Source organism: Branchiostoma floridae, chromosome 7 (genome assembly GCF_000003815.2).
Source record: "Branchiostoma floridae strain S238N-H82 chromosome 7, Bfl_VNyyK, whole genome shotgun sequence".
NCBI lineage: Eukaryota > Metazoa > Chordata > Leptocardii > Amphioxiformes > Branchiostomatidae > Branchiostoma > Branchiostoma floridae.
This window is the reverse complement of record NC_049985.1, coordinates 19823261-19849133: the sequence shown is the minus strand read 5'-3', so window position 1 is coordinate 19849133 and position 25873 is coordinate 19823261. Positions and strand designations below refer to the sequence as shown.

General features: G+C 42.1%; 2 protein-coding genes across 2 annotated transcripts in view; both read right to left on the bottom strand.

The window, feature by feature from the left end:
• Positions 1-2588, bottom strand: part of LOC118419887 (proprotein convertase subtilisin/kexin type 5-like) — a 20541-nt gene extending 17953 nt beyond the window's left edge. The window contains exons 1-5 of the mRNA XM_035826543.1: positions 2446-2588; positions 1871-2072; positions 1339-1497; positions 1075-1170; positions 421-597 (exon numbers count right to left, since the gene is read on the bottom strand). Coding sequence (XP_035682436.1) covers positions 421-597; positions 1075-1170; positions 1339-1497; positions 1871-2072; positions 2446-2535 — 724 coding nt within the window. The 5' untranslated portion in view covers positions 2536-2588. The remainder of the gene's footprint in view (positions 1-420; positions 598-1074; positions 1171-1338; positions 1498-1870; positions 2073-2445) is intronic.
• A 399-nt stretch (positions 2589-2987) lies between these two features.
• Positions 2988-25873, bottom strand: part of LOC118420147 — a 51071-nt gene continuing 28185 nt past the window's right edge. Inside the window, exons 2-15 of the mRNA XM_035826856.1 lie at positions 21651-21741; positions 20607-20758; positions 12404-12523; positions 9527-9627; positions 7504-7654; positions 6866-6978; positions 5902-6249; positions 5490-5602; positions 4821-5112; positions 4336-4575; positions 4029-4206; positions 3531-3836; positions 3216-3394; positions 2988-3114 (exon numbers count right to left, since the gene is read on the bottom strand). Of these exons, the coding sequence (XP_035682749.1) occupies positions 2988-3114; positions 3216-3394; positions 3531-3836; positions 4029-4206; positions 4336-4575; positions 4821-5112; positions 5490-5602; positions 5902-6249; positions 6866-6978; positions 7504-7654; positions 9527-9627; positions 12404-12523; positions 20607-20758; positions 21651-21714 (2484 nt within the window). The 5' untranslated portion in view covers positions 21715-21741. The remainder of the gene's footprint in view (positions 3115-3215; positions 3395-3530; positions 3837-4028; positions 4207-4335; positions 4576-4820; positions 5113-5489; positions 5603-5901; positions 6250-6865; positions 6979-7503; positions 7655-9526; positions 9628-12403; positions 12524-20606; positions 20759-21650; positions 21742-25873) is intronic.

Sequence of the window (25873 nt, the reverse complement as noted above, 5' to 3'; positions counted from 1 at the left end):
GAACGTTGCATCTATGTCTCTTTTTTACCGGTATGTACGTCCAGGGGTATTGATAATGATCTCATACTACTTGTCCCTTTGGTTAGAGACATTCAGCGCAACACCAGGTTCTCTTCAACCTCACATCGCTTAACAGTTCAATTGCCGGTTTCATATTCCTTCTACGGCAATTTTTTTCCCCGGACAGCAAAATTATGGAACTCTCTTAACTGCGTCTTTTTTCCTCATGTCTACAACCTATTAGCCTTTAAAACAAATATCCACCGCTATCTCCGTGCACAGTTTCCAACTTCGTAGTTTATTGCCTTGTAGTGGTCACGTGACCTTGCTTTGAACAATCTCGTTAGAAAAACAACAACATTAAAGCTAATGCGTGTACCCCTGTACAGCCGCCTTTTATCACCAGTAAGGTGTACTCACCATTAGTTGTAGTTGATCCGGTTGTAGATCCGGTTACGGCCTTCTGTCCAGGGCTACATCCTTCCAAGCAGCTCCCGTCTGCTGCCGTGTAGACACACGCCGTGCACTGTTCGGCAGCAGGCCCCGTACACACCGCCTGGCCGTCTCCACTCACGTCGGTACAAAGACTGCTGCACCCTGGATTATAAAAAAAAAGTTTTATGGGCAGACGTCACATTTGCGTTGCGAAGTGTAAAGCTAAAGGTGGGAACGAGTATAGTGCCACCTAAAATCCTAAGATTATTTTTGGAGGGGGGGGGGGGGTAGAAGGAACAGATAGGGTCTAAGCTTTAAAGTTCTACTTTTATGAAGCATTTGTTCTGCTCTGGAGTAAAATCAGCACATTAGGACAGATTGAAGATGCCTGATGTTATGGATAGATACAGAAAGAAATCTAGGGTCAAAGGTGTGATTTCTTTTATACAGCTAGCATTTGTCGGACTCGTAAAGCACCCTGCTTTGTTTAAGTTGTTATGAACAAGATTTATGTGACTTTCTGGTATAGAATTCGAAATTTCATTTTATTCAATCCTAAGGAGAGTAACCTTTTGATGTGTCTATTTGTGTGGTTACATTAGCGTTGTCTGTAGGATGTAAATTTAAAGTAAAGCGTACTTTTGCACACGCTGCTGTCGTCAAAGTGGGTGAGAGGACATGACGTCACACACGTCACCGTGCCGTCATCAGCGGGTTCCTCCATCCGCTTTATACCTGATAGAGATAACATATTAAGGGTACTGATGAGCATGGACTTTACACATACTTTTACTCCCAAACATGGACATAAAATAATCTTGCTTTTGACTTTTACATCCCTTACTAGTATGACCCTAATGGTGTTATGTAAGGGTAGCAAAGATGGAAAAGAAGATAACTTACATTGACAGTCGTTTAACCCGGAAGCTTGGACCATGTTTACTGGGCAGGCTGACACACACTCGAAATCCCCGACGGAGCCAGCGAGGTACGGGTAGGGGACCCTCAAGTTCAGGCACGTGATGCAGTCACGTGGGCTGTCAGATCCGGTCGTTCTACAGCCTAGTAAATTGAAACACAAGAAAGCAAAAATTAGAAGATCTCATATCCTGTGCGCTTGTTTATTGTATTTCTATAACAATATTGTACACATTAAGATTGTTAAGCTTTGCTATTCAGCCCTCGGATTGCAACACTGATTTTATTTTGTGGTATTAATTTTTTGATATTCTAAGTGGGACAATAAACCATTCTACAAGTTGCTTTAAGAACCAAACATCGTTATCGAAAAGGGTAGGTGTCCTTCCCAGTGTCAGTGGCGCAATCCTCACATTATACAGCCTTTAGGCTACAGAATCTTCAATTAGTTAAAGTTTAGTTTCCTCAAAGCAAAGGAACACAAGAGAATCATTATCTTTGCCCAGTTTTTGCTTACCGACACACTCGGCGTGGCACACTTGCACACATCTGTCACCCTCTTTGACGGTTCCTTCGCGGCAGACGATGTTCAGGTCCGTAGGTTTGAATGCCTGAGACACGCCCATCATCTTCACGGCGTGCTCGCCACTGCCGAACGCGTAGAAGTGCAGAGACAGGACATCGTGGAACTGGTAGTCCAGCCAGACATGGCCGCTGTCCTGTTGGACGTACGTAAAAAATTATAAAGATAACTGCAAACAGTAACTGACGAAAGGTAGTTGATGGTATACCTGCAGTGTATGTCCTGTTTAGATGGATGTCAGTTGGATTGAGTAGCTGATATCTTACGTTTAGTATTTCCTGGGGGTCAAGTCAAATGTTGAGATGGGATGAACTTTTAGAATTTAAGAGAAGCAAACTCAAAAGATCCGTTGGGTAATTTTTCACTATCTGTTTTAAACTGTTTCACATTTTAATTTGGTGAAAACTTGCCAAATGTAACGCTTATAACTTTTTGCACCTTGTTGTCATTTCGATTGGTGGACAAACGCAATATAGATGCTTTATATAAATATAATATACATCATGTACCTCATTATCTGGCGTCTTCCCGAATTGCACCGTTGTTGTGGACTGTTCCAAATCCTCCTCGACGCAGACAAAGTAGGACTGATAGAGCATGTCCGATCCCAAGCCTTTGGATCCTTTGTCAAGCTGCGTCACCTCCAAGCGCAAAGCCTGCACACGAACCCATTAACATAAGGAACGATAGTCCGAAAGAAAAACAAAATTGTCTGTAGACTAATCATGGCGTCATTCGTGATGATGGACTACCTGTTATCATTTCAGGTATGAAGGAGAGCGAATGTGATTTTATAACAGGTTCGATTCATCGAACGAGTTAAAAGTGGGCACAAAGGTTGAAGCATATACATAATTGGAACTTTGAAAAAGAAAGAAAGAAAGAAAGAAAGAAAGAAAGAAAGAATTAAAGAAAAAGAAAGAAAGAAAGAAAGAAAGAAAGAAAGAAAGAAAGAAAGAAAGAAAGAAAGAAAGAAAGAAAGAAAGAAAGAAAGAAAGAAAGAAAGAAAGAAAGAAAGAAAGAAAAAGGAAAGAAAGAAAGAAATGTCTTATTAAAACACCACAAAAATGTCTCCCTTTGATGCTGCCGTGAAGTGGATGCACTTTCCTCCGTCGGTTGGGTCGATACGGAGTGCGTTAGACCATTGCAGGTTGCAGGGCATCTGTCCTTCAGTGGAACTGAAAAGACAGTCAACGTACGATAGATTTTAATGGTATGTATTTTGCAGTATTATCCTGCTGAATAACTTCTGCCCTTGATGGATAAACTGTTTTCTTACCTTTGTTGGTGGCTCAGCTGTTCCAGTAGTGACTTGTACTCTGCCCTGGCCACCACCATGCCATTGACCCAGGCAGGCAGGTTCTGGATGACTGCCGATGACGCATCGAAGTCGTCTTGCGTCACGGTAAAGGTACCCGTGTTCTCTTCGTACGTCATGACCAGACCCCCGACACTAACCTAAATGTCGAAAACATTGTGAAAAAAATTATAAAAAAAAAGAAAAAAATAACATATCATGCTGGAAAACAAACATCATCGCTTTATGACAAGGACTTCTGTACAAAGTAGTATACAACTTAAAATGTGATCATACCTTATGCTGACTGATGTCATCGCTACCGCCATTCTTGTGTGCGTCAAACTCGTTTGGAGTAGATCCAGGCCTGATGGTCAGCCAGCTATGAGATTTAGACCTATACTTTAAGTTAAGAACGGCTCTAGCTATCAGGAAATGTGGAATATTGTACGGCATGTTGAAAACGACTTTGAACTCTTGTCCGGTCATCATCTCCTGCCAGCTAGGCGCTCCAGCAGTAGACTCTTCAAGAACAGCCAACTCAGCAGTCTCACATCCGGGCTTTCCGGCTAGGATTTGGAAGTCGGTGGTTATAAAGGGACCCTGGGACAAGATCAAATGAAGTTAGTGATGACATTTCTGTACAAGACAATCACAAAATGAAAATATAGACGATTGCACAGAAACATACAAATTTCTTCTTTTTTTTGCTACTCGCCGCGGGTTAACTTCAATGCTTGGTATTGTTTGCATTTGGCACTGAGGAAAATCAATGATTGTATTTTCTTGCCTTACCTCTTCTAGGTACACGGCAATGGCGCGCTTCAGAGCCAGTCTTCTCTCGTCGAGCGCCCTGTTAAGATCATCTTTCTCTTCAAAGTCGCAGTAGCGGATTTCTGATGTGGTTACGTTGCCGTCAGTCATGTCTTCTACGTAATACTTGCGACCCCTTTCATCTTCAGACAAGGTTTTCCTGTATAACAAGAAAGGGGCATTATATTAGACTGGTCTTAACTATGCATTTCAGCATAATGTAAAAGGACGAATGAAATGATGCACACATTTTCTGTAGAAAAAAAAACATTTCCACTAACAAACACACCTTCCGAAGCAGCCGAAGTCTACGACTCCATGTGGAAAAAAGGAGTCATAATTCATGTCCAGCAGGTCGGTGATCTCAAGCATCCTGAACTCGAAAGCTTTGGGAAACTCTTCAATAGATTCCAGCCAGTCTCTCAGGGAATTCCCGAATGACGTGGTGTAGAACTCTGTGATGGCTGCAGCGATCTTCTGGTCTCCTCCCTGAACCTCCATCACCTCATTGCTGTACTGGGTCTGAGACCTGTAGTAAATATCGATGTACAGATAATCCTGTTAATGTAAAATTGAAAGCGATCTCGATCCGGTTCGTTACGCTCACGAAAGCGAATTCCACCACTGGTCGTGACAAAGAACAGCTCTTTACACCACCAGGAGTATTTTCTGGCTGTTTCGACAAGCATAATGAAGAGCTTAACGTCTTGTTCTGAGGACTGTGACTCTTGTGAATAAGTTGTGTTCCTTGTCCAGAGATTAGGAGTAACTCACAGTGCTGCTTGTTCACTAAGGGCATCTTCTGAAGACGTTTCGCTGTTCCCTTGGCCGCTGGACCTGCTGTTCTCTTCAGTTGACTCTGAGTCGTGCCAAAAGCTGCTGGACTTGGTCTGAGTCTGTTGTGCGGAGTAGGTGCTGAAGAGCTTGTGGAAGTCAGACTGGGCTGCCTTTGCAAAGCTCTCCTGTGAATCTGTTACACTGGCTTCACGGGTCTTTATAATTTTAAGTTGTCCTCCGAACTTGGCAGATGTGATGTAGTGGGTTCCCCAACGTTGGATGAATTTTTCTGGCAGGACAAAATTTTTTTGTAAATCTGTCCTTAACTTAAATGTCCTTAACTTTACTCCCTCCTATTTTCCAAATTGAGTTTGAGCTGATTCCATTTGCCGCATTCAATGAAAATGACTTTCCCAACTTTGATATTTCACTATTCATATTAAACTGCCGCATACTTGCGCAGACGACTTTCAAAGGCACCTCCCCGAACCAAATTTCAACAACTTTGATTAATTTCTCACAACTTTCTCACAGCCATGACTGAGATAAGGCGAGTGTATCATTTATTGCTAGGTATAACATGGACAATACATAAATATATGTAGATATAGGGGGTACATGGGGGCACATAAAAAAAAAACAACTAAAAAGGTCTATGTCACTCACGGAATTTCCTGTCCGCTCCAATGGCAAAATATGTTCCCGGAAGATTCAGGAAGTCACGCAGGAATGCCAGATTCAAATTCTCGGGGCCAACGAAGTCCAGAAACATTTCGTACCTGGTAAGGATGGAACAAAAACAACAAATATATTGCTTCATTTTATAGAGCAAAATATTTCATCTTGCCGATTTCTAGAACGGATTAAATTATTTCAATGTTCTCCTCAGAAATTGTTTGATCATCTAAACATGATAATCTAGTAGGAGAAACCAGCAAAACGTTTTATAAAAAAACACCCTGTAAATAGTTATAGTATCATATGATGTTCTGTGGTGCAGGTAGGACATCATGCTTCTAGGAATTTTTATGAAAGTTTATTTGATATAAGGCAATAAATGAGTGGTAATCTTGCTCACCTGAAGACGTTTAGTTCCACCATGGCCATGAACGTGCGAGTGGAGGTCTCCGTAAGTTGAGCGCTTGCAAAGGAACTGGCGTCGAAGCTGGACGCTTCTGAGTCAGTACCTACTTGACTTGACGTGCCACCTCCTGCCGACCAGATCAACCCGAAGGCTCCTCCTCCAGCCAAATGTCCCTGGGCCTTGTTCATCTCCTGCTGAAAGATGGACTTGGCTGACGTCACGGCAGACTTGTCTTCCAAGTAAGACCGGTATTCCTCCATGGAGCTGAAGGTGTAGCTCTCCATGTCGGTGTCGTATATCCCCTGCACGGTCATGGTGTCGGGCACGTGGAACTCTTTGTATCTGAAACGAAAAACCAAGCATTCGTCGGAAAGTTCATATTTTCGTCTGCGTTCAGTTCTTGATGAGCCCTATAGTAATATTATTTGGATCCTATATTTTCTACGTTTCTGAATACATTGTGTCCGTGGCGTCGTGTGTCGCGTAACTGCAGCTGGTAGAGTGTTGGGCTCAATCCCTAGAGGTCCCAAGTTCGACACTCGCCATGCACTTTACACGACTGTATGTGGCGACGTCGAAATAAGTTACTAACTTGAGTTCAGTGCCACATTGTCTTGTCTGTCGTTTGGACCTTGATTATATACAGAAGAGTCAAGTAAAACGTTATGATAAGCGACAACACTGCAACAATTGTAGTCTTAATTCAGCATATTTAAAAAAAAATCAACTAGCAACTTTCCGTTGCAGGAAAAACTTCAATATATTTTCGTGCGTAAATATTTAGAAAACTTGTGCAATTTCTTTTCTTATGTATATGATATCCAATTTATAATATGATTACGCCTATTGATTCATAAAACCTCCTTGTTTATATACAAAAGAGATATATACAAAAGTAACAAGCATAATGATCAACGACAACAGTGCAACAATCGCCATCTATTTCTTATCTTCCTACCCTTGCAGACCATTGCAGGCTCGCTGGATGAGGCTCTTCTTCCTGGACTGAGTGGAGTATTCACCTCGGCCGTCAAACCCCGTTCCAAGGAAAAGTGCTCCGTCAATGATGTTCTGCAAGTTAGGCAAAAAAAAAATCGTCACCGGGTTTGTTTTGGGGCTTTTCCATAAAAAGGTTCTGCAGATCCTCGATATGATATAAATAGTATCAGCACCTTATCATAGGATTTTTCTCATCTATTAAGAATTCACAGACAGATACCCGCCAAGTGCTGGCAACAGAAACTTTACTCTAAATGGCAGCTACATCGTTATGTACAAATACAGAAGCTGCTGTGTTACGCCGAAGGGCTGTTATACCGGCTGTACAGAGTCAGATAGAAAAGTTGGAATGTTACTTCGAAGGTTTGTTATATTGACTATACCTGTCAGATACAAGCACAAAAGTTTTTGTCTTACTAAAAAAATGCAAAGGCAGATATACCGGCTCTTTACAGATAGATGACGGCGGATCCTATACTGTGCGGATTTCACCATATAAAGGCTATACACAATATAACTCAACAACGCTCTATGAATTAGATTACTTATAGCCTTTATAAATCATCTCTCTAAGACTGTAGAAAAGCTTATACTTACAGCACAGGCTTCTATCGGGACAAAAGCCTCGTAACACGGGTCTCCCTCAGCATAGTTGGAACCGAAGCAACCGTTCATCAACAAGGGCCCAGCTCCATCAGGAAAAAGCGCTGGTGACATGCCGTCAGAACTGTCATCTTCGTCATCGTCCCTGTAGAATAAAGTCTGAGAAGTTCATACCATAGGCCACGTGTATACGTAGTAGGGACCAGAACCGGCATTTTGCATTATAAGAAATGTTCAACGTTGTTCACTTGTACATAACATTCAAATGCTACAAGTAAGAAGTTCATGTCATTTACCACAAAGACTTTATAGCATTTTCTCATGAATTTTGCTAATTACCTCCATGAAATGTCATGGAGGTTATATTTTACCCTGCGTTTGTGTGTGTGTGTGTGTGTGTGTGTGAGGATAACTATAGAAAGGAATGATGGATTGCCATCATTTTTGGCATGCAAGTAGCTTAGGCAAAGATGTTTATAATGATATACATTTTATGCAAATGAGAACTTAATTTACATAATTAATGAGGAAATTGTACAATTCCATTGTTTTCAATAGCTGAACTTACGTAAATGTAACACATGTAATTTATGATAGGTGAGAGATAAGCAGATACCAAATATGCAAGTGAGGAACTGATTTGCATAATATATACAGAAAAAGCAAATCCACGTAATGACTAATACTGGGAATTTCATAATTGTGACATGTGTACGTTAGTCAATAATGAACATCGCCATAAATAAATTATGTAAATGGTAGTCATTTGCATGAAATTTACAAATGCTCTAAATTTTCATGTAGGTATGAGGTCGCCGAACTCTAGTTAGGTCTTTATTTTGCATAGCATATATCTATATATCAATATTTTTCTCCTTCTCAGCTACAAATGTCGCTTGTTGCAATGGTCCTATAATGGAATTGAGATGTTTACACAATGTCCAAATTCATTATGCAAATGAGATACCAATATGCATAATTAATATGTAATCATATGAAAGTTTACTTAACCCAATCCAGACTGGGCTTTTTGGGCATTCCCTGAACTTGGGGGGGGGGGGCGAATGAGCCCCTTCGTATTTTCAAAACGGCTTACTTTACGAACACCAAATTTGCAAGGGGTTTTATGCTCGTCGAGTTTTATAATTCCTAATTTTTTATATCTTTATGACGTAATATGACGTAATTATGACGTCATTGATTGACCATTTGGCTAAAACGGAGAATTCCAAGAATACCTAAATATCTCACTCAAAAAGTTACCAATAAAGGCTTCTTATCAATATTTAAGTGTTATAAGACTCCTGTTGTCAGATGCTGACGCAACAACGTCAAGATGACGTCAAATGACGTCATACAATGACGTCATCTGTAGGTTAGCTATCCGCCATCTTGGATTATCAACCTTAAATGTCTTAAGATACATTTTTTTCAACATATAACGCTAAAATCACATGGAAATGGATCGTTAATGTTCACATGAATGCTTTCTGTAAGAAAATACCAAGTACTGATGACATCCGAGTGAAAATAAGCTGGTTATAATTTGCATCATGATATTGGCGGCCATCTTGGATTTTGAGCAATTACGCCATTTTATTAACATAATTTATGAATAATTAATTATCAATGTTCAACTAAGATGTGTTAGACATTAAAGGTATATGAAAAGAAGTTTAATTTAGGAAGAAAATCTTAAAGTCCAATTGTTTAAACCAAAATTAGCGATTTTTGTAAAATTTGCCTTACAGAAACTCGTTGCCATGGCAACACGTAAAGTTTTTAAACTTATTTTAAACTTCAACTTTAAACTTCGTTTTCTGGTCCCACCAAGACCTACTTATATACCGAATATCAATACAATCCATTCAGACGTTCTTGAGGTATGCTGGTCTTCTACATACATACATAGTTTACATACATACATACATGCTTGCATACATATATACATACATACATACATACATACAAACGCTACCCAAAACATAACCTTCTTGGTGAAGGTAATAATACAAACCCATCATCTTCTCGTTCGAAGCCAAGGCGTAGTTCGTAACCCGCCGGTGAGAAGGTGTCTCCGGTGTTAGTGCCTCTGCCGTGAATAAGCTGTACCCGGGCCTGAGTAGAGAGTACAGAAAAAGCGACTTTAGGTAAATACAATGAAAATCTGACTTCATGTTTGCATTGTATCAATCTACGTTGTTATCTTAGTTGGTTATCTAGAACCATATTATAGAATTGGTTATCTACAACCACAAATTACAGAATTCAGCCTTCTTGTCGACAAAAGATTCAATATTTCTAAAGTTTATTCAGATCCACAAATAGATGAACAATATGCAAGTACATGGCAGATCATCTTTCTGTGGTCCTTATCAACATGAATATAACTGAAACTAGAGTTCGACGAAATCATACCTTTGCCAAATGAACCAGGTTTGTTATGTAGAAAGATGTCTGTAGACATATGTATGCTACTCATTACATATAATTACATATGTTATTTGATTAAGTCACACCTCTATGAGTGCAAGACTGCAAGCAAAAGCTTGTGCTAAGACGATTTCATTTTGGTAGTCTAGAGCTGAGATACAATTGTTTTTCTGAAATTCAGAAAAATAGAATCCGTGAACCAAGACATTGAATTGGACTGGCCTGACGTTGTCGTGATAATAGTGAATGCTCTGAGCAACCTGATACTCGAGAGTAGCAAGGACGTTGGTACTGTAAGGTCACATTGCAGGTGGAAGATGACCCGGAAACACAAACACGCAGGCACACTCCAAACTATATCTCCATTTGTCATGGAAATAACTATTAACAAAACCGCAGAAGTTCAAAACACATGAAATCAACCTATCCTCCATAATTTTCCTTGAAAATAAGCCTGCTCTAGTCGGTAAGAGTATTTGGCACCCAGGGGCAGGGGTCAAGGTTAGGTCAGCCTGCTAGCTTGATCTACTTGCATGGCACCTGCAGCTGTCAATAAGACACGTCCAAGCAGAGGTAAGAAGGGACAGTGGATTTATAAACTTCCCACATTGATTATGCAAATTAGCTGTTAATTTGCATAACTAGCATCTCATTATAAACGTTTTCACTAAGGCTATCCACATATAGAAAATCATGACGATCCGGCAACAAGTTCATATTTCCCATTAATTATGCAAATAAGCTCGCCATTTGCATAATTGATATCTTTCGACATTTCTCTCTTTCCGAGCCACACATGTCACAAGTTTTAAAGTCCCATCATGGACTGAGGTGGACTTATAAACTTTCCTCATTAATTATGCAAATGAGCTGCATATTTCCATAATAAGCATCTCATTATGCAGGTCATCACTCATTCCATCTTCATACCAAAAATCATGATGATCCGTCAACACGTTCTCCAGTTATTCTCGCCCGAAGTTTGAAAGGAAACCGCCGCCTGCAGTTCCAAGAAAGCCGCAAGGGGACCCAAACACGCAGCAATCACTCTCTGCCCCGAGGGCTCTCTACCGCTCAAAAATCACGACCGCAGCGTGGTCAGAACGCGAGATATCAAACATGGATGTTCTGCTGCAGTACCTCAGCAAGACGCTAGGGCGCCCATCATCGAACTTGACCTCCGTTTTTCAGACCCCTACCCACCCACCAAATATCATCAGCGTCCGTCGAAGTGTTCTCGAGTTATGCTGTCCACGGACAAAAGTTTGCAAGTAAACCGGCGCCTGCACTTCCAAGAAAGCCGCCAGGGGGCTTAAACTCGCAGCAGTCACTCTCTGCTTTAAGGGGTCCCTACCGCTCAAAAATCACGACCGCAGCATGTACTGCAACGGACCCTGCATGCGAGATATCAAGCATGCAGGGTCCGTTGCAGTACCTTAGCAAGCCGCTAGGGGGCCCATTATCGAACTCCCCCTTCATTCTCCAGACCCCTACCCACCCACTAAATATCAGCCGCATCCGTCGCAGTCTTCTCGAGTTATGCTGTTCACAAACAGGGGGAAAACACACAACCGGACCGGAAATATAACCTTAGCCATTCTGGCAAAGGTAATTAAGTTCTCACCTACATGCCTAAAATGAAGGCAAAACGTCGTTCCTTTCTGCAGTTATCCTCTTTGGAATGTCGTGACAAAAATGCCCGTGCAGTTCCACAATTAAATGTTAGGGTGATAAAATTTGCTCCGCTTTGTTATTATGTTGAAAGCTTCCACCCTAATGTTAAAACCATATCATGTCCGGTCCAAGAGATACTTAAAAAAACACGATATGATAGAATAAGCTCATTAATTATGTAAACGTAATCTAATTTTGCATAATTAGTATTATATCTTGTATAACATTGTCAAAGGTACCTACATACAAAAAGTCATGCAAATCCATTGTTCCCTTCTTCGGTTATCCACTTCAGACGTTTTTGACAAAAATGCTATCCCAGCTAGGGAGCCCAAACTTATGTCACTTATTCCTAAGTACAAGAGCTATCTTACACCCAGAATTTGGGACCATATCTTGTTGAGAACACGAGATAACAAAACCGGAAGTTGCGCTGTAGTACCAAGGAAAGCCGCTAGGGGACCCAAAATCTAATCACTTCCAGCTTTCATCACACCCCACCAACACACAAAGTATGAAACTAATCCATCCAGCCGTTCTTGAGATATCTTGTTGACGGACAGACACACACATACACACACACACACACACACACACACACACACACACACACACACACACACACACGCTGGTGAAAATATAACCTGCATGACATTTCATGGAGGTAATCAAGATATGGATGTAGAGACAATATCAACTACGAAGTTTTCTGCAAGGTATATGATAATATGCCTTTCGGTCCCTTACAGGCGCCTTTGCCGTACGATACAATAAAACATCTTCTCACCTCTTCAATGTCGCCACCGGCGCTGGACAGGAGGTCTCCACCTCGCGCCAGGACTTTGTCAAATTCCTCGTCCGCTTTGTCAAACTGTCCGGAAAAGTAGTCCTCCAGGGCACTGACAACCTAAGAAATACCAAAGCCAGTCACTATTTCACGTTAAGTAGTATCTCATTGTATTCCGGACGGAACACCGCATACTTATTCAGACCGTGTTTTTTAGGCATTCCAGGACTTGGGGGGGGGGGGGGTGGTAGGGGGGATGATCCTTGTTATTCTTAAACGACTTATCACGTGACCACCATGTTTAAGAGAATGATGAAAACATAGAGTTAATTCCACATTACCAAGAAGGTTTTTCTCAAATTTTTTTCAAACTTTTTGGAAAACTTTATAACATTCTAACTGTAATTAGTCACTGTTTATAACTGTTTATAACATGTTTCGGATGTTATGAATATTTTCTACAGTATTCATACATGTTAGAAACAGTTCCGACATCAAATACATTATTTCTGTTAGTTTCTAAACTGTTACAATATAGATTCACAATTTTTGATCTCATGTTCGAACATTCAAACTGTGTTAGTGGACTGGGAAGAGGGCAATTCACACATCCCTGCCAAGTACAGGAACTTTTGCCTGTCTGACAGCTTCTCATGAAAGTCACCAGTGTGTACTGAAGAAAATCTTGAAATACAACACCCAAAACTAAAGACCCAGCTTAGCAGCTTCATTTATGGTGCAATAAAATTTTTTAGGGAGGAAAAATTACACAAATTGTTAGAATATGTGAGAACATGTTCCAACAATGACAAAACACAAAGATGTTTCTAAATTGTTCTAAATAAAGGGATTTTTATACCTTTACTTTCCCAATGTTTCAAATACATCTAGATACATTAAAACGAATTGAGACTTTCATTTCTATTTGATTGAACAGTTCATAACTTTAGTGACTGAAATATTCTTTTGCTTCAAATGGTTCAATCTACTACTTATATTATTTCGAAACCCTCTCAGTGACTCTGAATGAACTGTAATATCTGAATATGTTAGGAAATATGAGGCTATAATGACGTAATATGACGTAATTATGACATCATAAATTTAACTATATTGGCTGGAACTTTGAAAAAGGGCATTCCCTGACAACAAAGTATGCTACAAAAATGAAATACTAGGTGCACATAAAAGAATTGCAATGTTTTTTACCACTTGTGTTGCCAATAGCAACATCATCGACGTCATTTTTTGTTAAGAAATGTTTTTTTGTTAAAAAACTGTACATGCATATCTAACATACCAGTTGAGCTTAGCCATCATATATCAGCCAAATTGATTTTTCAAATACATTTTTTCAACAAATGATCGCAAAGGACAGTTCAAATTTACTTAAAAAGTTCATTACAACGTTTCTTTTTTAAATGACAGGTAGTTATGAAATTTTAAGTGATAATAAGCTACTAATTCTTGATCTGGTCATAGGGTACGCCATCTTGGACTTTGGCCGTAAACGATATCAAAGCATAATTTATCCATATTCAATTCAGAAAGATATTCTAGATGCGACGATGCACTGCAAATACGACCGATTCCGATGCCGTATACGTCTCGGAGAGGAGTTTCTTCGAATCCTGACGGATACGGCGGCGTATTTGGGTAAATCCGTTATTTTGATTGGAAGTTTTACATTAATCTGTCTGCAAGCCTGTTTGTCTGCCTCTCTGTATGTCTGCAACCCTATCTATCTGTATCTTTGTCAAGCTTCCACTTTGTCTATCTACGACTCTATCTGTCTGCAAGCCTGTCTGTCTGCCTCTCTGTCCGTCTGCAACCCTGTCTGGCTTCTATTTGTCTGTCTACCTCTCTATCTGTCCGCATCCCTGCATGTCCGCTTTTCCATATATCTGCAACCCTGTCGGCCTGTATCTTTGTCTTCCTCATTGACTTCCTCTCTATCTGTCTGTAAGTCTGTTTGTCTGCCTCTTTGTCTGTCTGCAACCATGCCCGTATGTATCTTTGTCTGGCTAACTCTTTGTCTGTCTACTTCTCCATCTGTCTGATCTGCAAGCCTGTCTGTCTGCCTCTCTGTCTGTCTACAGCCCTGTCTGGCTTTCTCTTTGTCTGTCTGCAACCCTGTCTGTCTGTATCCTTGTCTTACTTCATCTTTGTCTGTCTACCTCTCTATCTGTCTACAAGCCTGTCTGTCTGCCTCTTCGCCTGTCTGCAGCCCTGTCCGTCTGCATTATTGTCATAAGTCTGTCTGTCTAATCACCTATCTGTCTACAAGCCTGTCTGTATGCCTCTCTGTCTGTCTGCAACCCTGTCTGTATGTATCCTTGTCTGGCTTCATTTTTATCTGTCTCCCTATCTATCTGTCTGCAAGCCTTAGGGCCTGCGTCTCTGTCTGTCTAGACACGTCTGAAACATTGCCTGGCTTTCTCTTTGTCTGTCTATAACTCAATCTATCTGCTAGCCTGTTTGTCTGTTTCTCTGTCTGTCTTCCCCATCTGGCTTCGTCATTTTCAGTTTACCTCTCTATCACTCTACATCCTTGTATGTTTGCCTTATCATACGTCTTCAACCATGTTTTTCTGTACCTTTGTCTGGCTTCCTCTTTGTCTGTCTACCTCTCTGTCTGCAATCCTGTCCGTCTGTATCATATTATGGCTTCCTCTTTGTCTGTCTACCTCTCTATCTGTCTGCAAGCTTGTCTGTCAGTTAGTCTGTTACTTTGCAATCGTATCTGCAAGCAACCCTGTCTGTCCGTCTGCAAGCCTCCCTGCCTGCTTCTCTGTCTATGTGCAACCCTGTCTGGCTTCCTCTTTGTCTGCCTACCCCTCTATCTGTCTGCAAGTATGTCTGTCTGCATCTCTGTTTGTCTGCAACTCTGTCCGTCTGTATCTTTGTTTGGCCTTTACTTCGTCTGTCTACCCCTCTATCAATTTGCAAGCCTGCCTGCCTGCCTTTCTGTCTGTATGCAACCTTGTCCGTCTGTATCTGTATCTGTATCTATATAGCCGGTATAACCGCCGTTCGGCGTAACACACCAGCTTTCCAGGCACGCGGCGCGGCAGCAGCTGGTTACATTACACCGAACGACTCGTTACCCCTAACTTTTGCACATCTCTCTGCAAGCGTTCTTTAAAACTACCGAGAGAAGATGCCCCTACTGTACTTGATGATAACAAGTTCCACTCTGCGATAGTTCTGGGAAAGTACGAATTTTTGAACACATCAATCCTAGGTTGGTAACTCTGGTATTTGAAGGCATGACTGTTTCTTGTTCTTTTTTGAGCTGGTATTAGATACTTATCCGTTGGTACGTCCACCAGTTTATTGGTCATTTTGTACATCATGGAAAGTCTGGACATTTTCCTTCTGTCTTCAAGTGACATCCACTGTAGATCTGTTTTCATTTTGGTAACACTAGAATCCCTGTTATAGTTGTTTGTGCAGAATCGGGCAGCTTGGTTCTGTACCCTTTCAAGTTTATCTTTGTCTTTCTTTGTATACGGGTCCCATACTGTATAGTGGCATATTCAAGGTTAGGTCTTACTAGTGACGTGTATGCAAGTGATTTTACCCTGGTTGGGCATGCCCACAAGTTACGTTTGATTACTCCCAATGTCTGTTTAGCCTTGGTTGTTATTTTGTTAACATGGACACCCCACTTCAGCCCAGTTGTTAATGTAACACCAAGGTATGGGTGGGTTTTTGTGGTTTCTAATGTCTGACCACAAAACTGGTAAGGGGACATGTATCGTTGTCTTGCTTCTCTTTGTCTGTCTATCTCTCACTTTGTCTGCAAGCCTGTCTGTCTGCATCTCTCTGTCTGTCTGCAAACCTGTCAAGCTTCCTCTTTGTCTGTCTGGAACCCTGTCTGTCGGTATCTTTGTCTGGCATTCTATTTGTCTGCCTACCCCTCTATCTGCCTGAAAGCCTGTCCGTCTGCCTCTCTGTCTTTAAAACCCTGTCTGGCTTCCTCTTTGTCTGTCTACCTCTCTATCAGTTGGAACCTTGTTTGTCTAGCTCTCTGTATGTCTGTAACCCTGTCCGTCTGCCTCTCAGTCTGCTTGCCTTTCTGTCTGTCTGAATTATAGTCTGGCTTCCTTTTCGTCTTTTGTCTGTCTACCTCTCTATCCGTCTGCAACCCTGTTTGGCTTCCTCTTTGTTTGTCTGCAAGCTAAGCCTGTCTCTCTGTATCCTTGTCTGGAATCCTCGTTGTGGGTCTGCCTCTCTATCCGTGTGCAACCCTGTCAGGCCTTTTATTGTCTGCATGCAACCCTGTCTGTTTTTGTCTGGATCCCTCATTGTCTGTCTACCTCTCTATCTGTCTACAAACATGACTGCCTGCGTCTTTCCGTCTGTCTGCAACCCTGTCTGTCTGTATCATTGCCTGGCTTCCTCTTTGTCTTTTTACCTCTCTATCTGTCTGCAAGACTGTCTGTCTGCCACTCTGTCTGTCTGCAACATTTTCTGGCCTCTTTATTGTCTATTTACCTTTCTATCTGTCTGCAACCCTACATGTCTGACTTATTATATGTCTGCAACCCTGTCTGTTTATATCTTTGCCTCGCTTTCTTCTCGTCTATCTACCTCTCTGTCTGCAATCATGTCTGTCTGTATCCTTGTATCGCTTCCTCTTTGTCTGTCTGCCTATCTATATGTCTGCAAGCTTGTCTGTCTGCTAGTCTGTTAGTTTGCAATCGTATCTGTATGAAAACCTTTCTGTCCGTCTTCAAGCCTGCCTTTCTGCTTTCTGTCTGTATGCAACCCTGTGTGTCTGTATTCTTGTCTGGTTTTCTATTTGTCTATCTCTCTGTTTGTCTGCAAGCCTGTCGGTCTGCCTTTGACTCTGTCTGCAACTTTGTCTGGCTTCCTCTTTGTCTGTCTACTTCTCTGTTTGTCTGCAATCCTGTCTGTCTGTCTCCCTATTAGTCTACCCATCTATCTGTCTGCAGGCCCGCCCGCCTGTGTCTTTGTCTGTCTGCAACCCGGTCCGTCTGTATCCTTGTCTGGCTTTCTCTTTGTCTGGCTATATCTCTATCTGTCTGCAAGCCTGTCTGCCTGCCTCTCTGTCTGTCAGCAACCCTCTCTGGCTTCTTCGTTGTCTGTCTGCAACCCTGTCTGTCTGTATCCTTGTCTGGCTTCCTCTTTGTCAGTCTATCTCTCTATCTGTCTAAAAGCCTGTCAGTCAGCCTCTCTGTCTGTCTGCAACCCTCTCTGGCTTCTCCGTTGTCTGTCTGCAATCCTATCTGTCTGTATCATTGTCTGGTTTCCTTTTTGTCTGTCCATTTGTCTATCTGTCTGCAAGCCTCTCTGTCTGCCTCTTTGTCTGTCTGCAACCCTGTCCGTCTGTATCTTTGTCTGGCTCCCTCTTTGTCTGCCTACCTCTCTATCAGTCTACAAGCCTGTCTGTCTGTCCCCTTGTCTGTCTTTAACCCTACCGGGCTTCCCCTTTGTCTCGGTACCCCTCTATCTGTCTGTAACCATGTCCTTTTAGCTCTCTACTTGTCTGTAACCCTGACTGTCTGTCTTTCTTTCTTTCTCTCTGCTGGCCTCTCTGTATGTCTGTATCCTTGTCTGGCTTCGTCTTTGTCTTTTGTCCGTCTACCTCTCTATCAGTCTACCTGTCTATCTATCTGCAAGCCTGTCTGTCTGCCTGCCTGTCTGTCCGCGATCCTGTGTGTCTGTATCCTTGTCTGGCTTCCTCTTTGTCTGCCTATCTCTCTATCTGTCTTCAAGACTGTCTGTGTGCCTCTCTGTCTGTCTGCAACCCTGTCTGTCTGTATCCTTGTCTTGCTCTCTATTTGGTTGTCTATCCCCCAATCTGTCTGCAATGCTTTCTGTCTACCTTTATGTCTATCTACAACCATGCCTGGCTTCCTCTTTGTCTGTCTGCAACCTGTCTGGCTTCCCCTTTTGTCTGTATACCCTATCCGTCTGTATCCTTGTCTAACTCTCTTTATCTGCCTATCTCTCTATCTGTCTGCAAGACTGTCTGTGTGCCTCTCTGTCTGTCTGGCTTCGTCATTGCCTGTTTACCTCTCAATCTGTCTGCATCCCTGAATGTCTGCCTCATTATATGTATGCAACCCTGTCCGTCTGTATCCTTGTCTGGCTTCCTCTTTGTCTGTCTACCTCTCTATCTGTCTGCAAGCCTGTCTGTCTGCCTCTCTTTCTGTATGCAACCCTGCCCGTCTGTATCTTTGTCTGGCCTCATCTTTGCCTTTTGTCTGCTTTTCTGCCATTCTGTCTGTCTGTAACCCTGCCTGGCTTCCTATTTGTCCGTCTACCTCTCTACCTGTCTGCAATCCAGTCTGCCTGACTATCTGTCTGTCTGCAAGCCTGTCTGTTTGTCCTTATCTGTCTTTCTCTATGTTTGTATCCCTCTCTCCCTGTACGCAAGCGTATCTGTCTTCCTCTCTGTCTGCAAGCCTGTCTGTCTGCCTTTAACCCCGTCTATTTGTATCCTTGTCTAGATTAATCTTTGTCTGTCTTTCTCTGTGTTGAGCTTCAAACCTGTATGTCTATATCCTTGTCTGGCTTCCTGTTTGTCTGTCTACTACTCTATCCGTCTGCAGGCCTGTCAATCTGCCTCTCTACCTGTTGCAAGCCAGTCTGTCTGCCTCTCCATCTGTCTTAATCCTGTCTGTCTGTATCCTTGTCTGGCTTCCCCTTTGTCTTTCTACCTCTCTTTCTGTCTGTTAGCTAGTCTGCCCGACTGTCTGTCTGTCTGCGACCCTGTCTGTCCGTATCCTTGTCTGGCTGCCTTTTTCACCCCGACCAATCGAATGGGGACATCCCTCGCGAATGTGCACACTCCTCTAGAAAATAGGACACTCCTCGACTTTCAAGGGGGCGCTCCTCTTGGAAAGGGGATGTTTCTCCCTCAATTAGGGGACGCTCCTCCGGAAATGGTATGGTCATCGGGCATAGGGGACGTCCCTCCAACACCCCCGCCAGCCCGTGGAATCGGCCGCTAACCCGACAAATCCCTTTCTAGTTCATCTAAATCACAACATCCAAAACTTTAACCCCGTCAGTGCTCTCGACAAACGTCATACCTCGCGAGGTAATGATAGTTTTTTATTAAAAATTGAGGCATGTTGGAAAAAAAGCCGCCCGCGCGGCAGAACATCGATATCACCAGTCTTCAGTGTTAAAATGGCGGCGTACCGCACGCCCGGCAAGCAAAACATCGAGTTTTAGCCTAAATATCCGCGTGCTTGTCGAGTTTTAAGCCTCTCTCCCCAACACACGTACATGGGAGAAGTTTCTAACACGATGTCAGACGTAGTTATTCGGGATTTTTTGTACAACGCGGCTACATGGCCCGATACCGTATCCGTGTGCTTGTCGAGACTGGCTTCCCTCCCCAGCACACGTACGGGCGCCGGGTCTCTGTCACGGTAAGCCGTAATACCGGGCGTTTCCAGTAAACCGCGGCCTTTTCACAAGCCATAACAGATAACTACGCCTGACATCGTGTTAGAAATCTTTATCCTTGCCTGGCTTCCTCTTTGCCTGTCTACCTCTGAATCTGTCTGCAACTATTTTTGTCTGTATCTTTGGCTTTCTCGTCTCTCTGCAACCCTGTCTGTCTGCCTGTCTGTCTGTCTGTCTGCATTCCTTTCATTCTGCCACTCTGTCTCCTTGCCTTTTTGTCTGTATCCTTGTCTGGCATCCTATTCGCGTGTCTACCTCTCTAATTGTCTGCAATATAGCCTGTCTACCTCTCTGTCTGTCTGAAAACCCTGTCCGTCTATATCCTTGCCTTATCTGGCTTTCTCTCTTTCTTTCTTTCTTTCTAGCTATCTATCTGTCTGCAAGCCTGTCTGTCTGCCTGTCTATCTGTCTGTCTGTCTGCAACCTTGTCTGTCTTCCTCTTTGTCTGTCTACCTCTCTATCTTTCTGCAATTGCATATGACCGCTCCTGGGGCATTTACTGCCTGATGTCACCTGAGTTAGCAACGAATGGTAGCATATCCAGAACCTTGCGATTTAGCCCGCCTATTGCAAACTTCTCGCAATTTAGAAAGAGAGGCGTTCTCTGCCTCACGAAGAGAGAGTATTCGGCCCAGCGGATTATTTGATTTAAAGATCATTAACGATACTTCAAACATTTGTATAATTTTCGGATTCATAGTGTCGCCTCTGTCAAAATAGCTGTTCCTCACTATCACTGCCTTTTGGTGCCTACCTTTTCCTGATGGTTCTCCACGACTCCCTCCGCGATTCTGTCCCCGAGGGCGTCCACCACCTTCCCGCCCACATCCTCAGCGGCGTCCGCCACGAAGGAGGCCACGGCAGGCGGGACCGCCCGCTTCGCGCGGTGCGTCTGCCTCGCCGGCACTGGATGTTGAAAGAGAAAGCAGCTTTTTGTTGTGTGTAGGCATAAGATATTGACGTTACATCACCTGCTCTTAGCTACTCCATGGCTTGTAGGTATAACACCCCTGTGTTGCTATTGATAAAGACATACGTAGAACTCTAAGTAAAAGAAGAAAATAAAATTAAAATTAAAAAAAAAAATCAAACTAGAAAGGCCGGTACTTGCTTAGGAGCAAATCAGCTATTTTCACTCCGCTCTCCCCCTTTATGAAAAAAATGGACTGTTCCGAAATTGAACTTGAAAAAAAAATCCAATGTGAGAATAACCCGGAACTATGCTGCGTAATTTTAGTAGTACTGTACGGTAATCAAACTTTTATTTCTTGATTGCAACACGCACACAGCATGCTAGTGTTTCACGCATTAACAAAGACGGCACCGTTGTAATTCAAGAAAGAAAAATTTATTTCACAAACGGAAATTGTGTTGCATGTTTTCTACGGATGCAACACGTTATGCGACCCTAAACATCGGTATTACGTACCCACAGCAGACAATATCGTGGTTATGATTAATGTTTTCTTGCATATTCACACATGGAAAGGGCAGTTACTGCACTTATTCAAGGTTGTTACAAGCAGTCATCTTTTTTTTTACTAATCTTCATACAAGCAGCTCACCAAACAACCTACACTACACGTTTAACTCTTTACAAACATATGCTTATTGGCTGTTTATAGCGAAGTACATTTAAAAAAAAATCCGATTGGATATCATGGCTGCACTGCAATGATATTATCAGTACAAATACATATAAAAGTGAGCACATTGTATTCAGACAGCAACTCTCAAATAAGGCCTTCATTTCGAAATGTCGAAGTAAGGTGAATTTTTTTTAAATCAATACACTCACCAGACGGTGCTGCCATGACGTAGGCTGTGACCCCACACACGCACAGCAGGACTTCCTTCCACATGGTCACTTTTACAAGGCTGGAAGGAACCTGGAAGTTAGATAATGTTTTAGTTTCACTTATTTCAAACGACATTTAAGCCGCCTTTGTACGTAATGTCCTAGTTTTATACATTATGTATAACTTGCAAAATGGAAGACTATGGATCGATCCACTCGCAATTGTTATTTGGTATCTTACAACTCGTATTTCATACATTTTATTCACAACATATGACAAAATAACACTTGTCAAAGCAAAGTTTAGAAAAAGACTTGTAAAAAAAATCAATTCCAGCGTCTGAATCCCTTATTCGAGTTTTCGACAGCAGACTGTGTATTCGGTATTCGGTGGCTATAGGAATCGACCGCATGGCGCAATCGTCAGCGCATGGTCTCGGGCCCAAGAGGTCCTGAGTTCGAATCCGGCTGCCTTGTCAACGATTCTGTGCCCTTGGGAAATGCATTTTTCACGACTTCCCTCACTTAACTTAGCTGCGGCTAGTGGCAGTGACAGGCTTTTGTGGCAGTGACAGGCCATAGTTCAGACATGACGCACGAGTCAGGGGTAGGAGGAACCCCTTGGCTACATTGCAGTATTTACTATACATATTCTTAACAATGGGAATCATGGGAGAAAGAGGCTGTCATAAGTTACCTACCTGACTTTTAGAAGGGCCCCCAAGGGGGGATACCGACAACGCTGTACGCTAAATTCGGGAGGGCCGGCTACCTAATACGCTAAATTCTGGAGCTTCAGTACGCTCTACGCTAAATTACGAAGTTCTCAAACGCATTATGCAAATCCTAATCGCCTTTTGGGTGAATTTCGCGGACGGCAGAACAGCTAAAGAGGAGATCTAAACACTAAACAAAACTGATAATTCCATCAACAATATTCAAACCTTACTTAAACGATATAAAAGCGCTGGCAAGAGGCAGCGGCAGCAGTTATGTGACATAACTTTTCAGCACTTGTAGCGCCGGTAGCGGAGGCGGGACAGACCTTTGGGTGTCCGGGGGGCATGCTCCCCTGGGAACATTATAACATCTTGACCCTCTGAAACGCTATTTTCTGCATTTTGAGGGGAAATTTTGTTGGCAGACTAAGCTAAGGTGAATGGCATTTCTACTAGAAATCCAACTTTTTTTCGCCCCAACGCAATTTCGACCGCCGAAAGAACGAGCCGTCACAAGGTAGGTAAAGGGAAATTTTGAAAGCTGGATCCTCTGAAACGCTATTTCCTCACTTTGAGGAAAAATTTTGCTGGCAGACTATACTTGCCAACTTCAACATTCGGTCAATTAATGTAAACAGGACATGGTTTTTATTTTGTTTCTAACAAGGACATTTCATTTTACCTATCAACAATGTTTTAAAGCATGGAATGAATATACAGAAAGTATAATGACTGTGTTTAAACCTCTACTTACTACATAATCCTTTATCACAAACGTAAAAGATTGTAAGAAGGTGCATCACTTTAAAATTCCGTCTGCACGTGTGTACACCATCGTCCTAGTCGGGGTTAGGGGCGGTGCTGTACGCAGAGGGCGCGGGCTGGTGCGTCTTTGGGGTAAACAAGGGGTCCATGCAGAGACGTGGCAGAAATATACCCGACAAATCAAAAAAGAGCACAACGGCACAAAGATCATGGACAATATTTCAGCTTTTATTCGTCTTTTTTTTAACGAGGATTCGTAGTTTTGTTTTATCTGATAGACAGTTTTTGTCAACATGTGGATGCATCTTCGAGTATAATTGTGTAAAAATGTAAAACTTAATGTAACCTTTTTATGTATTCTGAAATAAAGTTTGAAAAACTACACTTAGCATAACAGAAAATTCAAATCAATAAAGGCCATCAATAGTAGATGTAAAGGCTTCTCTATTTACCGTTGATGAAACATTGCAGGATATATCTGCTGAAATATATTGGCCAACCTCAACCTTTGGTCACTGTAAATAGCATATCGTTTCTATTTTGTTTCTACCAAGGACGTTTTATTCCACCCATTAGCGCTGTTTTGATGCATGGAATGAATGTACAGAAAGACGTTTAGTGATTGTGTTCAACCATCTCCTTGCTTATTAATCATTCATCACAAACTAAGCCGTTCGTACGAAGATACATGACTTTGAAAGTTGGTCTGCGTGTGCCTCCAACCACCGTGCTCAAACCATATCTTGGCCAGGGGTTTTGGACAGTTCGGTATACTGGGGACACGGGCAGGCGCGTCTTCGGTACAAACATTTTTTCTACCATCACAAACCTGTCATGTCTAGCGAACGATACAGCAATAAGCAGAAGTAGAGCTCAACAAACATTGATTGGTTTACACGGTCAAACGTTAGTTTTTAGAAAGCAGCGCTAGTGGAAAACTATCTTACCTGGGTGCTGAAAACAGACGATACGGTTTGCGAAATTGTCAGATAATCTTTCCGACAATCTCGACCTGAAGTCACAAACAGTCAATCTTAACAGTGCCGAGAGAAACTGGATGTGGAGGACCAGGACCAGTTGAAGACCCGGTCTACAGTTCGGTACGTGTTATTTGTCCGAGTATTCTAAAATATACTGCGCAACAGAGTCCACGATGCCCGTATTATGTAGATTGATCAAGGGGACTTTACTACGCTGTTATTGGTGCAAAATGATGTCACCCACAACAAAGAATATTGACATCCACAACAAACGCACGCACCGGCCGCATGCAGAAACGTGGTAGAAATGTAACTAGCAGGAAACAAAAGACGCAAAAATTACTGAACAGTCTCTCAGCTTTTATTCGTCAATTTTAGTGGAATTGTGAGTTTCTTTGAATTCATAGTTACATTTTCTGTCAAAATTTGGAGACATTTTTGGGTGCGATTGTAAATGTGATGTAGAAAGATTGTAGGCCTCTATGTTCACTTATGATTATAACACGGTAACACCGCTGCAATATTTTTTGTTAACTTTAACCTTTAGTCAAAGTAAAAAGGACATTTTTTTACCAGTGACATTATATTCTACCTGATAGCCATGCCTTGATGCATGCAATGAATATGCAGCAATCCTTTTAGTGATTGGGTTCAAACATCTACTTACTATCTAATGATTTATTAACACCGAAATTGTATGGGCGCGTCTTTAGGACCTATCTGACTAGCAGATGGTCTGGCATGGCCAACCGGGTGTGTCTTGATAAGGATACTCAATCAGTAGCCGAGCTCAACAAACATGGGTGAAGATAGTCAAGTGTTTGTAGGAAGCAGCGCTGGTGGTGAAACTAACTCACCTGATTGTTAAATATAATCGACACGGTTTGGTATGGTCGAACAATCTTTAGGACAATCTTTTGACAATTTCCGCCTGAAATCAGACAGTTTTAGACTTTCTTTTTTTCGGTCGGAGTTTGCCCGAACTCTTTGGCCTCGCGCCAGACCTATTTGGGCTTCCTGCAATAACCGGACGGTATTCTGTCTGACTTTTAGATGCGTGCTTCGGGCGTGCGCCGTGCTGGTGTCGCTGTGAGGGCGGCGGCAGAATTTTGACTGTCACCTAATCAATTTGACACCTGTGTTGAACACATGCCTTTGTTCTGGACTTCCATCTTTAGTAGACAGTTAGGTCCGTAATATAAGATAATAAAGACTACTGTTTGAACTTTTCTAAGAATACTGCGTACCTTTTATAATGAAAGGCAATTGTACGTAGACAATACTTCCTATTTATTTTCCTATTGGTTTGGATGTTGTCTTGGTCTAAAGTCATTTTTTCAAGTGCCAGGAGATAATAGGTTTCGAGTACCCGTAAAAGATGAACATCTGGTCTGAGTTTTCTAAAATACATTGCGCAACAGAGTCCATTATTATGCCCGTCTTATTGGAATCGTGGCATCAACAGCAAACGAACGCACCGCATACAGAGTAGTGGCAGAAATATACCCGACAAAAGGAAAAAAAGCAACACAAGAATCATGGACCACATTTACGCTATTCCTCTTCTTTTTTTAAGAGGATTAGTAGTTTTGCTTGAATTGATAGTGACAAACCTCAACCTTCACTGTAAATAGGATATCGTTTCTATTTTTTTCTAACAGGGACATTTTATTCCACCTATTAGCGATGTTTTGAAGCATTGAGTTTGAGTTTGAGTTTGAGTTTATTTATTCGCACGTAGAACACAAAAACAAAGAAA